General features: G+C 41.3%; 2 protein-coding genes across 3 annotated transcripts in view; both read right to left on the bottom strand.

Annotated features, from left to right (window-relative positions):
• Positions 1-8,874, bottom strand: part of cfap57 (cilia and flagella associated protein 57) — a 29,096-nt gene extending 20,222 nt beyond the window's left edge. For both annotated transcript variants that reach the window (XR_003870970.1, XM_029726396.1), the window contains exons 1-9: positions 8,738-8,874; positions 8,379-8,582; positions 6,498-6,811; positions 5,556-5,815; positions 4,617-4,800; positions 4,347-4,499; positions 2,356-2,495; positions 387-552; positions 88-201 (exon numbers count right to left, since the gene is read on the bottom strand). Coding sequence is in view for 1 of the 2 variants with exons in the window: in XM_029726396.1 (XP_029582256.1) it covers positions 88-201; positions 387-552; positions 2,356-2,495; positions 4,347-4,499; positions 4,617-4,800; positions 5,556-5,815; positions 6,498-6,811; positions 8,379-8,535 (1,488 nt within the window). In the remaining variant the exon portion in view is untranslated. The remainder of the gene's footprint in view (positions 1-87; positions 202-386; positions 553-2,355; positions 2,496-4,346; positions 4,500-4,616; positions 4,801-5,555; positions 5,816-6,497; positions 6,812-8,378; positions 8,583-8,737) is intronic.
• Positions 8,875-9,674: 800 nt separating this feature from the next.
• LOC115170103 (doublesex- and mab-3-related transcription factor B1) lies at positions 9,675-12,729 on the bottom strand. The gene is made up of 4 exons (XM_029726395.1): positions 11,863-12,729; positions 11,309-11,544; positions 10,917-11,052; positions 9,675-10,324 (listed from the first exon to the last, which is right to left on the bottom strand). Exons 1-4 carry the CDS (start codon positions 12,404-12,406, stop codon positions 10,248-10,250), a joined length of 993 nt encoding a protein of 330 aa, XP_029582255.1. The 5' UTR covers positions 12,407-12,729; the 3' UTR covers positions 9,675-10,247.
• Positions 12,730-15,508: the final 2,779 nt, after the last annotated feature.

The raw sequence follows: 15,508 nt of genomic DNA, 5'->3' as shown, positions 1-15,508 counted from the left end.
GTCAGCTGGGTTTCATACATAGTCTCTGGGGGAAATGATGTTTGATGAGTATAGGACCATAGAGTTTACTGTTAAGGGAAAACACACCTTTCCATTGTGGCCCTTCAGATTTAAGAGGTTGTCAAATGTAGTGGAGGAGTAGATGTGGATGAGGTTTCCGTTGACAGCAGCAAACATGTGTCCCCCATGGCTGAAAACACACTAGGAAGAGAGAAACACAGACAAGCAACAAGACTTGGCTTATTATTCCATTGACCGCAATACAATATTCATTCATTTAGTTCAACTGACAGTGTCTATAGTGAAGTTTATTTTGACATGGAGTACCTGCAACCCACACATACAGTACCACACACACCCCACCCCAACACCAACCCTTCCCCCACCTCTCTGCAGCCCCTGACAGTGAACTCCTTGAAGGTCCTAACATCGTCGATGAGCAGGTTCATGAGGCGCAGCTTGTCGGAGAAGCCCACCAGGATGAAGAGACCAGAGGGGTGCAGGGCCACGCTGAAGGCCTCTTCCTGGAACTCCTTATGCAGCTCCAGCACACTGACACAGGCAGGAGGAGAAGACTAATTTAGAACAGTGTTAGTATAAACCTGTTGTTGATGGGCTATGCTCCAGCACACTAATACAGGCAGGAGGAGAAGACTCATTTAGAACAGTGTTAGTATAAACCTGTTGTTGATGGGCTATGCTCCAGCACACTAATACAGGCAGGAGGAGAAGACTCATTTAGAACAGTGTTAGTATAAACCTGTTGTTGATGGGCTATGCTCCAGCACACTAACACAGGCAGGAGGAGAAGACTCATTTAGAACACAGTGTTAGTATAAACCTGTTGTTGATGGGCTATGCTCCAGGAGAAGTAAGTTAGTACTTTTTAAAGAAATCTATTTGGTGTTAATTATGCTTTGGAGCCAATAGGAGATTTGCACTAAGGTTTGAATTGAGTGTAGATTTCGCAAGTAGGGTGACCACATTTAAAATACTCAAATGAGGGACAACGAGAGTGTAGCCTACATGTATATACATACAGTAACAGTCAAAAGTTTGGACACACCTACTCATTTCAGGGTTTTTCTTTATTTTTACTATTTTCTACATTGTAGAATAATAGTGAAGACATCAAAACTATGAAATAACACATACAGAATCATGTAGTAACCAAAAAAGTGTTAAACAAATCAAAATAGATTTTTGATTCTTCAAAGTAGCCACACTTTGCCTTGATGACAGCTTTGCACACTCTTGGCATTCTCTCAACCAGCTTCATGAGGTAGTCACCTGAAATCCACTTAAATTAACAGGTGTGCCTTGTTAAAAGTTAATTTGTGGAATTTCTTTCCTTCTTAATGCCCTTGAGCCAATCAGTTGTGTTGTGACAAGGTAGGGGTGGTATACAGAAGATAGCCCTATTTGGTAAAAGACCAAGTCCATATTATACCAAGAACAGCTCAAATAAGCAAAGAGAAATGACAGTCCATCATTAGTTTAAGACATGGAGGTCAGTCAATGCGGAAAATGTGCAGTCTCAAAAACCATCAAGCGCTCTGATGAAACTGGCTCTCATGAGGACCGCCACAGGAAAAAAAGACCCAGAGTTACCTCTGCTGCAGAGGATAAGTTCACAATCACCTGACCTCAACCCAACCCTTCCTTGTCACAACACAGCTGATAGACTCCAACGCATTAAGAAGGAAATAAAACCACAAATCAACTTTTAACAAGACACACCTGTTAATTGAAATGCATTCCAGGTGACTACCTCATGAAGCTGGTTGAGAGAATGCCAAAAGTGTGCAAAGATGTCATCAAGGCAAAGGGTGGCTTCTTTGAAGAATCTAAAATCTCAAATATATTTTCATTTGTTGAACACTTTTTTGCTTACTACATGATTCCATACAGTATGTGTTATTTCATAGTTTTGATGTCTTAACTATTATTCTACAATGTAGAAAATAGTACGAATAAAGAAAAACCTTTGAATGAGTAGGTGTGTCCAAACTTTTGACTGGTACTGTATATCTTTTTTGGTAAATTATTGGTGTTTTAATTTGTTGATAAAATGCGGGACATGACTGTTTGGTTGCGGGACACAGAACAATGGGCCAAAACACAGGACTGTCCCGCAAAATCCGGGACATATGGTCACCCTATTCTCAAGTTTTGTCCCACAATATGAATAGAATGGAATAAAAAACGCTGAAATATATCATCTAGAGACAATAGACGTACACTAATGGAGAACACAGTTGGTGGTCGATTCCATTTCAATTCAGTCAATTCAGGAAGTGAACTGAAAATTCCCATGTAAATTTTTCCCATTGAAAAGCAAAGAGAATCTCTTACTTGGTCTCAAAGTTCCAGATGCGTACAGAGTGGTCCAGGGAGCATGTGGCGATGAGGGGCTTGCGGATGCAGATGGACAGACCTGTGATGATGTTGGAGTGAAACGAGTGGGACAGGAACTCAAAGTGGGCTTGCTCCCCCTGGTGGACAACACAGAGAAATTGAGCTTAGCGCAAGAGGCACACAAGCCTTTCAACGTCCCAATTCTCTACTCTTCTGCTCAAAGTGTGCACTTGTTAACTTACTTTCATGCACCAATCCAATTATTTGAAATGGAAAGGGGAGGAGTGTACAAGTGCCCATTACGGGTGAAAGGATTGTCTAAAGGGAGACCAATATGGTCAATATACCTCACCTAGACATATCCACACTCAGTCTCAGGCTCTCAACTATATTCCTCTGGATTGGAAGGAAGGAATGACAGTAGGAAGGATAGAAGAACAAAATAAAGAAAAGGAGCATTTGGACCTAACCTAACCTGGACCTAACCTGGACCTAACCTGGACCTAACCTGGACCTAACCTGGACCTAACCTGGACCTAACCTGGACCTAACCTGGACCTAACCTAACCTGGACCTAATCTAACCTGGACCTAACCTAACCTGGACCTAACCAGACCTGGACCTAACCTAACCTGGACCTAACCTAACCTGGACCTAACCTGGACCTAATCTAACCTGGACCTAACCTAACCTGGACCTAACCTAACCTGGACCTAACCTAACCTGGACCTAATCTAACCTGGACCTAACCTAACCTGGACCTAACCTGGACCTAACCTAACCTGGACCTAACCTAACCTGGACCTAACCTGGACCTAATCTAACCTGGACCTAATCTAACCTGGACCTAATCTAACCTGGACCTAACCTAACCTGGACCTAACCTAACCTGGACCTAACCTAACCTGGACCTAATCCTGCTGACTGCAAGCTCAGCATGCTTTAGCATAGAATGCCATAGCAGCTGTTCACCTTGCACACATCCATATGGTCTATATCATATACCAGAGGTTCTCAAAGTGGGGTCTGCAGCCAGATCTCAAAATAAAAAAAATAAAAAATAGGTCTGTTTGAGATACAAGTTGGAGGCAGAGAAGGAGCTTTAGGAGGTTGGGCTCATTATAATAGCTGGAATGGAATAAATGTAACAGAGTTTCTATATGTTTCATACTGTTGCATTCATTTCCTTCCAGCCATTACTATGAGCCTGTCCTCCTATCGCTCCTCCCACCAGCCTCCTTTGCCTCAAACTTGTATCTCAAACAGACCATTTAAAAAATGCTTGCTAGGATTTCATACTGCCTTGGCTGAGCTGGCCAATCAGCAGTCTACTCGCATGAATATTTTTTATGACCAGTATACCCCCAGACCATTCTGTTGTTGAAGTACACCCACACCATTCCAACACAGAAAAGTAGTTTTTTAACATACTTAATTTAAAAAAAAATCATATTGTCATTAATTATAGGTCATATTTCATAGAAATGTGTAAACACTGGACAGTTACATAAATACTTAAAAAAATGTAAAACATAAATGCACTGTAATTTAAGCTTTAAAACTGCAGAGTTCTCTCTCTTCCCCATGACAAAATGTGTAGAATTACAGGAAATTAATGTTCTCTCTTCCAATTGACAAAATTTGTAGAATTACAGGAAATTAGAATGAAAACTGCTAAATGTTCTCTCTTCTCCATGAAATTTTTTGGCAGAATTACAGGAAATTAGCTTGAAAACTGCAAAATGTTCTCTCTGATGCCAAGAGGAGGTTCTTTAAAATGTTCCTTCCCAGAGACTTGGTTCGTCTGGCGATGCACTGCCAAAGTCATAATAAAACTCCTTGTATGCTATTTTGATCTCACTTGAGTTATGATTATGAGTTGGGTTCCTGATGAATTGGGTTACTGATCAATGTTCTGAAACAAAAGGGGTCTCCAGCCCCCCTGTACTATACATATAGGCCTATATTTTCACTATATCACTGCTCACCTTGCTCATCTCAGCAGAGGACAGGGTGATGCTGTAGAGCTGACCACGGTCTGTACTGGTGACCAGGGTCTCCTCTGACGGACTGATACACAGCGTGACCATCTCCTGCTGCTCCGCATGACTCGGCTCGTTGCTGCATGGGTCTGCAGGGATCTGACACACACACACACACACACACACACACATTTCAAATGAATGAGACCACCACTACCACCTCCTGTTTTGTTATTTTAGAAGTCAAGTTGTCATTCATCCAAACATTGACATTACCCTGATCTCCCTAGTCTTTCTGTAGTTGTCCTTCTCCTCTGTCTTCTCAAACAGACACACGGTCCCTGGGCCGGCGGAGCAGGCAAAGCCCTTAGAGTAGGACGTGATGGCTGTGACTCTGGGCATACGGGCTGGGGCTGCCCCCTCTGACTTGGCCTCCTCTGGCTTTCTCCTCTCTAGTTGTCTGTGCCGTGAAAGGACAGTCATTTGTTATCCATTTAAGAATTACATCCGTTTATGATTAGGATCAGACAGTCCAATTGTCAATGGGGTAAGTGTGGTAGGATTCCCCCTGCAGGAAGCATTTCTACAGACAGGTAGCCTAGCAGTTAAGAGCGTTGCGCCAGTAACAGAAAGGTCGCTGGTTCAAATCCCCGAGCCGACTAGGTGAAAAGAAATCTGTCGATGTACCCTTGAGCAAAGCACTTAACCCTAAGTCATCTGCTAAATGACAAGAAAAATAACATTATTCTAAATAGATGCTAGTGAGCAGCTAGTGCTTAAAAAATAAAGAACTACGTTGTCATAGCATAACACTTTGATAAACCAGAACAGTCCAACGTTATCAATAGAATGGGCTTGGAAGCAATTTGACTAGTAAACTCGTGGGTACACTCGCAATGGCTTCCTGTTATTGTGATGCAATAATTTCCATGGTATTTTGGAATGTTCTATCAACTGATGCTGGATTGCCATGGTAATGTAGAATGTTCATTCAAATAATGCTGGATTGCCATGGTAATGTAGAATGTTCATTAAAATGATGCTGGATTGCCATGGTAATGTAGAATGCTCATTCAAATGATGCTAACTGATGTGGCTCATGTATTTTTTGTAATAGATGTAGTAAAGAGGTCAATGGAATGCAGACCGTGGAGGATAGAAGGACGAAAATGTTTGATTGATTGATCGACTGATTGATCGGTCATCCTGTCTGACCTGTCTGCCTCCTGCGTGGCAGGCTTGGTGGTGACGCTCATCTCCCAGCGCAGGTCACCTGACTCGAACACCAGCAGCCTGCCCGTCTCTGTCCCCGCTATGACACGCTCCTCGGACATCCAGGTGTGCGACAGGAAGTTCTGGGACTCCAGCTTAAGGAAGTTGGACTGCTTCAGGGCGCCCTCAGCATAGCGGAAGAGCTTGAAGACCCCATTGCCGCTCACGCAGATCTGGGTGTTGTCCTGCGGGTTAAAGCTGACCTGGGGGTGATGAAGACGATGAAGATGGGTCTTTTTTATTCTACCTTTATTTAGCCTTTATTTAACTAGGCAAGTCAGTTAAGAACAAATTCTTATTTACAATGATGGCCTAGGAACAGTGGGTTAACTGCCTTATTCAGGGGCAGAACGACAGATTTTTTACGTTGTCAGCTCGGGGGATTCAATCAAGCAACCGTTCAGTTACTGGCCCAACGCTCTAACCACTAGTCTACTATGTAGTTGTTCAGTGTGTGTGTGGTTGAGTATTTTATGCTCTGTTCTTGACTTGGACTGAAATAGGTTCCAGTACTCATTTTGGATGCTGGTACTGTTTATATTTAGGTGGAGGAGCTCCACAATACTTGTGAGCAAATATTCTATGAGAGGAACAGGAGCTCAAGCAGTAGTAAATCGGAGATGCCGGTACTCCGGTGAGCTCCTTGCCCAAGTCAAGTACTGGTTATGCTTGATTTTCGGTTTGTCGATTATAGGTGTGTGTGTCAGTGTGTGTATGCGTGCGCCCATAAGATATATACATCCACAACTGTACCTCAAAATGTCACACTTTTCTTTTGTTTTAATTTCACCAGGATAAAATACCATCATGAAGTAGAGGACCACTTCTCCCGTCTCTTCTCCCCTCTCTTCTCTCCTCTCGTCTGCCTATATCTGTCTCACCCACCTGGTTTATGGGGTTGGTGGTCCCTGTCGTCTTCACTGAGGCCATGACCTTCTGCTTCTCCCACATCCAGTAGAACAGGGTCCAGTCGGGGGCTCCTGCCTGCCCTATCAGGTACTTGGAGTCGGGGGAGAAGGCCATGGAGACAAATTCCAGCACGGGGACCTCTCCCCCACTGAGCACCTTCCTCTTCCGGCTCTGCTCGTGCTGCAGGTCGTACACGGTGATGGTGCCCTTCTCACCACGCTCTGACACGGCCAGGTAGCGGCGGTTGGCGCTGATGGCCAGGGCCTGCATGCCCTGACTTTTTTCTGTGCCTATGAGGAAAAATTGAGGGGTAGTGCACTACATAGGGAATAGGATGCCATTTGGGACAAACACCTAATGTTGTATACGAGGGTTTGGTGTTTGTAATTTTAATTTAATGAAGCATACCTTTATTTAACCATCATATTGTGTTCCAGTTGAATTGGATTTACAAGTTTTCTCTCTGAAAAATGTACTTCATTTAATCTGATTGTCATAAGGTTCCATGACTTTGTCCACACTGGACATCTGAACACACAAAAATCATTTTGATGATTTTCATAAAAATGTTTGTGTTTTATTTAACTTTTGTACACCTGTGGTGTTCCCGGTCAAAAATGACCGGTCTTTAGAAATGAATGGGTGAGACTACGATTAGTGTATAAAATTGATTCCCAGACCCCCACATGCATGTGTGTTTGAACACACACACACACACACACCTCACTCCCCTTCTTGGCTTCAATGGCAACTCCCACGGGAACCTTTCCCTAATAGAATCTTTCCCCCACGGGAACCACACCTGTTAGCATTCTCACAAACAATCGCAACATTGTTTCAATAATATAGAGAACTTTTCTCGCATAAAGCTTTTTTGAGGCCTTGCTCACGATTCACTCTGTGGCAGCACAATGACCAAACAATATACTGTATGGATCGCTGCAGCTGTACACAGCCCATCTGTAAATAGCCCATCCAATCTACCTACCTCATCCCCATATTGTTTTTATTTACTTTTTTCTCTTTTGCACACCTGTATTTCTACTTGCACATCTATCACTCCAGTGTTAATTTGCTAAATTGTAATTACTTCGCTACTATGGCCTATTTATTGCCTTACCTCCTCACGCCATTTGCACACACTGTATATAGACTTTTTTTCTATTGTGTTATTGACTGTACGTTTGTTTATTTCATGTGTACCGGTAACTCTTTGTTGTTGTTTTTGTCGCACTGCTTTGCCTTATCTTGGCCAGGTCGCAGTTGTAATTGAGAACTTGTTCTCAACTGGCCTACCTGGTTAAATAAAAAAATAAAAACGTGAGGCTCTTGATCATATCTTTGATCATGACACTGGTGAGGAGGAGAGAGTCCTTGTTAAACTTTGACACAAAGTAGTCTGTGATAAATAACACAAAATGTTTCATCTGAGTATTTGATAGTCAAAATAATTTGATTGATTTAAAACAAAAAATGTTTTACTCAAAAACAAGTTGTATGAGCTCAGGTCAATGAGGCCTACAGGCAATAAATAGCAAATTAGAAGTTCAAAACTTGTAATGTTCACAAGAACTTAAGTTGATTAAAAGATCTAACACGACATTAGGTGATAATATATGTATTATTGTGGATTTCTAATCAGCTATAATGGGGCGGTCATTTTGGACCGGGAACACAAAATTAATTAACATGAAACCAACACAACAGGAGGGTTAACCAGACAAGTTGATTGAGAACACATACTTTTCCAATAAACTTAGCTAGCTAAGTAAACGCATATGATAAAGTATGTACACTGCAAGAGAAAATAAGTATAACTAGCTAAAATGTATACTGTTATCATTTGGGAGCAACTACCTGGAATGAACCTCTGCCATCTCTGGTCAATGTTGTAGCGTACACAGTTGTTTCCGCATGGGAAGATGACAGTCTGTTCATCGAAGTAGCAAATATTATTTACTACTCCTGTCCGCAAACCGAAGATGTAGTGACACTGGGCTACAATCGAAGCCATTGTTCAATCCGGTAACACGTTATTTAGAGCCAACTGTTCGAATGTCTCTGTAAGGCAAAGCACACAAACTTAGCTAACCAGTTATCTTAAGCAAACATACAGCCAGGCTAAATTAGCTTGCTAACGTTAGCGTTAGTTCTGTTTGCAATTCAAGCTAACAGGCTAGAAATACAGACACCCACTCTCGTGCGTTGACACTAACCTGGTCCGTAGTTGAAACTTTTTCAAAAAAGTTAATATTAGCTAGTAAGTTATGCACGGTTGGAACGTTTAGAGAAGATGTGAATCCGTCTTTCTAAAAAAAATGTTTTTGTGCATCATGTTTTGCAGAACGGAAGTGTTCTTCTAGTGTGTGTGTGTGGTTACCAAGGATACATGAAGCCGGAGCGATACCATAGCAACCATGGAGAATGCCGCGCATTCCTGAACCACTGGATGGCGCCAAATACTGAACATTCTCTACATGTGATTGGCTTTGGCATTTAAATAATATCCAAGTACTACTTATCATTTTAATATCAACATCAGAGTCATTTTTGATTGCACATTACTCTTAACACTGTAAGACAATTTTATGCTCAAAATTAATCCATTGATCTGTGTTTTAAAACTCCAAACACTCGTCTGTGACACAAGACTGTATTAATATTCATGTGGGCATAATATCGGTTGTAATTAGCTTATCCACCCACTGGCTGTTTGAAGTCTGGAAAAAAATATAATGAATCAGTTCATTTTTTTGTGACTTCCTCATATTCAATATTCCCCGTGTGAAGGTCGGTGTAATGTAATGCTTGTCTGAATTTGGATCAACATTTAAGAAATACTGAAGAGCAACAAGATCAGGCTAAAATTATTAACGTAATCTTAAAACTATAAGCTATTCCTTATGTACAAATGTGATATTAGCAATGACACTGTGTTTCTGTTTTTGCCATTCAACATTGAATCCATATAGATTTTCTCCTGGTCCAAGAGTCACTGTAATACAAAGAAATTGGACGTGTTGAGTTTGACTGGTCTGACAGTCAACAGAATCACACGAAGCACCCGGAGAGGCTTTACAAAGAGATCTTCTTCTTATATGTACAGGCCTTTACATGAAACCAGCTGTTTAGGAACACGCAATGACAACAGCATTGATTTTCTGTTCTATATTTATTTCATGAACACTGCAACATGGCTGTGAATATAATACAGCTGAACTGGATAAGAGCGTCTGCTAAATGACTTAAATGTAAATGTAACTGACTAATTAACTGAATGAGGAAGAAAAACATTGTTCCTGATAAAGACAAGACAAAAAATGACAAGGCAAATCCTTTTTTTTTTTTTTTACAAATATGGGATTATATTTGACTATCACATCTGCTATAAATATGACTGTTAAAAATTATTAATTAAATAATTAAACAAAAATAGCTTCTGTAAAAAAGTAAAACATTTCATCCCCCCCCCCCAGAAATGATAGCAGATTATTTTTGTGTTGTTGTTCTTTTATCCAATGGTTGTTATTGTGTGTACAATGAGAATTGAAACCCCTGTGCATAATGAACTATACTACAGGGTGTAACATGGTAAAAATGTCAACAGTGACTTAGCTAACTAAGTCTTTGGTGCCGTATAATTGCACAACAGAAAGGGTAAAGATGATTTTTTTTTTCTCAAGTGGATATATGGTGTAAGGATGCCAAACCACATGACCTTCGCCCTCACACAGTGTTCTGGGAAGAGGAGGCGTTTTCCAGTGAGCTGCTCTCTGACCCTTGGCTGCTTTGGGGATGTCCACCTGTAGTAGGAGAAAGGAAAGATAGGGCAACATTGTGAGCATGCCAATCGAGTTGTCTACCTCAGTTAATAATACCAAGTGTGGTCAGAGAACGCATTTATTTAATTAAACCTTTATTTTAACTAGGCAAGTCAGTTAAGAACAAATTCTTATTTACAACGACGGCCTACCCCGTCCAAACCCGGACAACGCTGGGCCAATTGCGCGCTGCCCTATGAGAGTCCCAATCACGGCCGGTTGTGATACAGCCTGGAATTGAACCAGTGTCTGTAGTGACGCCTCTAGCACTGAGATGCAGTGGCTTAGACCGCTGCGGCACTAAGGAGCCATCAGAGAACGTAAGAGGTAGATGGTATGAACTGAGATTGTGTTTGACTGTGTATATATGCCAATAATATCTGTAAAAAACTGAGAAATATAATACAATTTTGACCGGTCTCTTAATGTACTATGGAAATATTCCACTGTTCTGCCATTATCAGTTGTTACATCCTCCGCAGCATTGAGGCCTTGGTGGCAGAGGAAGTGACAGTGACATTATGCATTCCACTAACACAGTATGATCGCCAGCAACAGCCACAAACACACGTACTTGTTCCATGTTCTCTGTCCTTAGGTAGAGAATGCTGTGGTGGTGGATGCGGGCTCAGAACCAGCTCCCCCGGGTAGCTTCCTGGATGAATGTCACCGCCAGGGGGATGAGGGGCAAAGAATGGCGCTCTGCCACCCTGGGTGCAAACCATACACATTCACATACAAGCAAATCCTTCCATTTTGTCAATGTTATTTTTCACCAAAAAAATAGGTATACACTGTCATTGCATTGTATGGATTGCAAAAAAATATAAAAAATAATATGTCATGTCATAGGCATACTGTAATGTCCTCAACTGTAAAGGCCATTTTGACAGCACATTTACTTCATTATATATATATATATATTTTTTTTTTTTTGTTGAAATTCTAATGGTTTTTTGGTCTTACGTGTATAGGACCTGCCTCAGGAGGGTAGTGGATCGGTCCAGGTGGTGGAAAGTGAGGGAAACCCATTGGGCCATTCCCTGGTGGAGGCAGCGGCATGTTCACCAGAATGGCTGGACAAGCCGCGTAGCCATGAGGGTAGCGGGAGTACAACTTCAACGGGAACTGCATGGCCACCATTTCTCCAGAGTACACGTCTCTCTGACCGCCAACATAGTCGCTGGGGAAATGTGGGCCGCCTTGGTGGAGGAGAAGTAGTAAATGTAAATGCGAGTTGTACATAAAGTTACATAATTATGTGTAAAGCTACATAATCACAAACGCTGAAACTCATCCCCCCCCCAAACAAGAGAATTAAAAAGGCGCGAAATGTTAGCTAGCTACCCAGTTTACTATTGTTCATCAACAACATTAAAAAATGTATATCGTTTTTTAAATAAATATTCAAGAATGTAACGTTAGGTAGCGCTACAAAAACACATGCAATGTTTATTAACAAAGTGAATTTATTCAACAACAACAATAAAAAATAAATAAAAAAATAATGATCTACTTACTTCGACTCATGACATCCTGAATCCCACTCCAAGGTGCCCCGTAACGACCATCTCCATGATCACCTCCTCTCTGCGGATCATGGTTATTCCATGGACCATGGCCGTCTTTGGGAGACTTGTCGTGGGTCAGGGCCATAGGGACCTCCATCTCCGTATAGGTCCTACCGTTTGCCTCTTCAAAGCGTTGTGGTGGCATCTTGATGACTGTCTCTGTACGTGTTCCGGGGACAGGTAACATCACTCCAGATGTGTCCGACAGATGAGCTTTTTCCTCCCGGCCGCTCAAAGTGACATTAACCGCTGTATCATCGGGTCTTGACCAAGTCAAATTAAGTGCTGATTCTTCTTTGTTAGTTTTCTTGATATGTCTTTGATATGCCATTATTTTTGTTCTCTCTGCAATCAAAGAACATTTCCAACAGTTGCATTTCAGAAATTGACATTGACCAGAATGTCCCTTGAGTTGAACAATGAATCCATGATTTCTGCATCTGGCACACTTTGGGTTTCGCGGACTTTTTGGCGGTTTGTAAACATTTGACATGATTAATTCTACTTCTTAACTAGCTAGTTTATCCGCGATCAATAAGCATGCAAGTCAAAGCGAGTCAAAGTTAACCTGAAAATGGCTTTAATTTTTCCCCACTTGATTTTGTTGCTAAGCTAGGTTTGTCACGATCATGAGCTTTCAGTCAAGAGACGTTTCTCTCGGGAACAACACCGTTTAAAGCGGCGGTGCCACGTGACGTGAAACCTTGTATCTATTTGGGCGTGGGAATAGTTTACAAACCTTGTTCACTTGAGACGTGGCCAATTAATTGCCAAAAATACAAAATGTAATTTTAGCAAGTTTCAGAATGGGCTCATGCATGCTGGTTTTGCACGCAATGTCTTATCAATGTGGAATTAAATGTAAAACACTATATTTACACTATACTGTAAATAGCACTACTATTTGTAAGAAGTTGTAATAATTTATAAATGTAAGGTTAATTAATTGTATTTGAAATACCAGCAGAAATGGCTACTTTTCTTCAAATAAATCGAAACTATATAAAAAAATAAAAAATAATCTGAACACAGAGTATAACATTCTTAAACTAATGATATGAAAAGTTACACCACCCATCCCATTTGTCAACCATAAAATAGACTACTAATTGCCTAATAATGAGGTGTCTTCAACATAAAACGTCCAATCTTTAAAAAGTGTATCCCTGCTAGTGTCTGGTTGTATGTGTTGCCAAGGTGATGGGGGAGAGGAGGTTGTGATTTATGATGGTGTCATTCAGCTGCCATTAGGCTGTCTATGCTCGGCTGCACAGCGCACCACTGTGTCACGCTACATCAGTCAGTTCAGATGTACACCAGCCTCCTGGCTCTGAGGTTCTGGGGGGAGACAGCGTGAGACAATCCCAAAACCACTGAATAGTATCCAAGTGTGAGTGATTGAAAAGTACAGAACAGTGCATGTAAGGTAGCAGCGACTGTGGTGCGTACATGCAAACACTATACTTTATACATTACGTGAATAGCCAACAGCGGCAGGGGCTCAGTCTATATGTGGACTTGATGGTGAGATTACACTGCACTGTGTTGCGAGGATGCTGCTGCTACTGAATCATGACAATACAACATGGCAATGTTCTGTAAAAACACATAATGGAAATATAATACTGCAGTGCATCAAAACTCAAAACAACAGTTGTGCTAAAGGGGAATAATGAGGTTCAGGATACTGTACACGGGGTCCTGTTCCAATAGTATTCTTTCTGTGATGTTCTTTCTGTGACATACAGTAGCTTTCACCAGTTATCTAATGTCAGAACAGTGATAACTTAAAGGAAGGAAGGAAGGAAGGAAGGAAGGAAGGAAGGAAGGAAGGAAGGAAGGAAGGAAGGAAGGAAGGAAGGAAGGATGCGTCTTAGAGTATTCAAACAGGGTCCATGGTGTTCTCTGGAAATTAGATCATTGACTGGATATAAAGTGACAGATGCAGATCAACTACATTTTCAACTCAGCCGAGACACCGTCAACTCTCACAGCATTGGTATAGGCTGTGGGAAGAGACTGGCATTGGTATAGGCTGTGGGAAGAGAGGCATTGGTATAGGTTGTGGGAAGAGACTGGCATTGGTATAGGTTGTGGGAAGAGACTGGCATTGGTATAAGCTGTGGGAAGAGACTGGCATTGGTATAGGCTGTGGGAAGAGAGGCATTGGTATAGGCTGTGGGAAGAGACTGGCATTGGTATAAGCTGTGGGAAGAGAGGCATTGGTGTAGGCTGTGGGAAGAGAGGCATTGGGAGAGACTAGTGCTGTTATAGCTCCAGCCTCCCCAGTCATGAAGCTCCCAGAGAGTCTGTCTGGCACTAGACAGATGTGTCATTTCAAGCAGTGGTGGAAAAAGTACTCAATTATCATACTTGAGTAAAAGTAGAGATACCTTAATAGAAAATGACTCAAGTAAAAGTGAAAGTCACCCAGTAAAATACTACTTGAGTAAAAGTCTAAAAGTATTTGGGTTTAAATGTACTTAAGTATTAAAAGTAAAAATATAAACCATTTCAAATTCCTTATATTAAGCAAACTAGACTGCACAATTTTCTAGTTTGTTTTTATTGATGGATAGCCTTTGGCACACTCCAACACTCAGACATAATTTACAAATGAAGCATTTGTGTTTATTGAGTCCTTCAGATCAGAGGCAGTAGGGATGACCAGGGATGTTCTCTTGATAAGTGTGTGAATTGGACCATTTTCCTGTCAAAATGTAATGAGTACTTTTAGGTGTCAGGGAAAATGTATGGAGTAAAAAGTACATTATTTTCTTTAGGGATGTAGTGAAGTAAAAGTAAAAGATGACAAAAATATAAATAGTAAAATAAAGTACAGATACCCCCAAAAAACGATTTAAATAGTACTTTAAAGTATTTTTACTTAAGTACTTTACACCACTGATTTCAAGTCTGAAAGGGTTTTTTAGCAGGTAAGAGGGAGAGTGCTCATAGGTAGTGGGTTTTAGTGGTATTAACGTTACACATTTACATTTTAGGCTTTAAGCCGATGCTCTTATCCAGAGCGACTTACCGTTAGTGCATTCATCTTAAGATAGCTAGGTGGGACAACCACATATCACAGGCATAGTAAGTCACTTTTCCTCAAAGTAGCCATCAGCAAAGTCAGAGCTAGAAGGGGCAGGAGTCAAGTGTTGGTTCAGGAAAGTTTTATTACGTATTAACACACACTGCATTATTTTGGTTCAGGTCCAGGGATTTGGTTCAGGTCCAGGGATTTGGTTCATGTCCAGTGATTTAGTTAAGGTCCAGTGATTTGGTTCAGGGATTTGGTTCATGTCCAGGGATTTGGTTCATGTCCAGTGATTTGGTTCAGGTCCAGTGATTTAGTTACATTTACATTTTTACATTTTAGTCATTTAGCAGACGCTCTTATCCAGAGCGACTTACAGTAGTGAATGCATACATTTCATTTTCATTTCATACATTTTTTTTTCTGTGCTGGCCCCCGTGGGAATCGAACCCACAACCCTGGTGTTGCAAACACCATGCTCTACCAACTGAGCTACAGGGAAGTTAAGGTCCAGGGATTTGGTTCATGTCCAGTGATTTGGTTCATGTCCAGGGATTT

Source organism: Salmo trutta, chromosome 31 (assembly GCF_901001165.1).
Source record: "Salmo trutta chromosome 31, fSalTru1.1, whole genome shotgun sequence".
Taxonomy (NCBI): domain Eukaryota; kingdom Metazoa; phylum Chordata; class Actinopteri; order Salmoniformes; family Salmonidae; genus Salmo; species Salmo trutta.
This window is presented reverse-complemented; position numbering and strand designations above follow the sequence as displayed.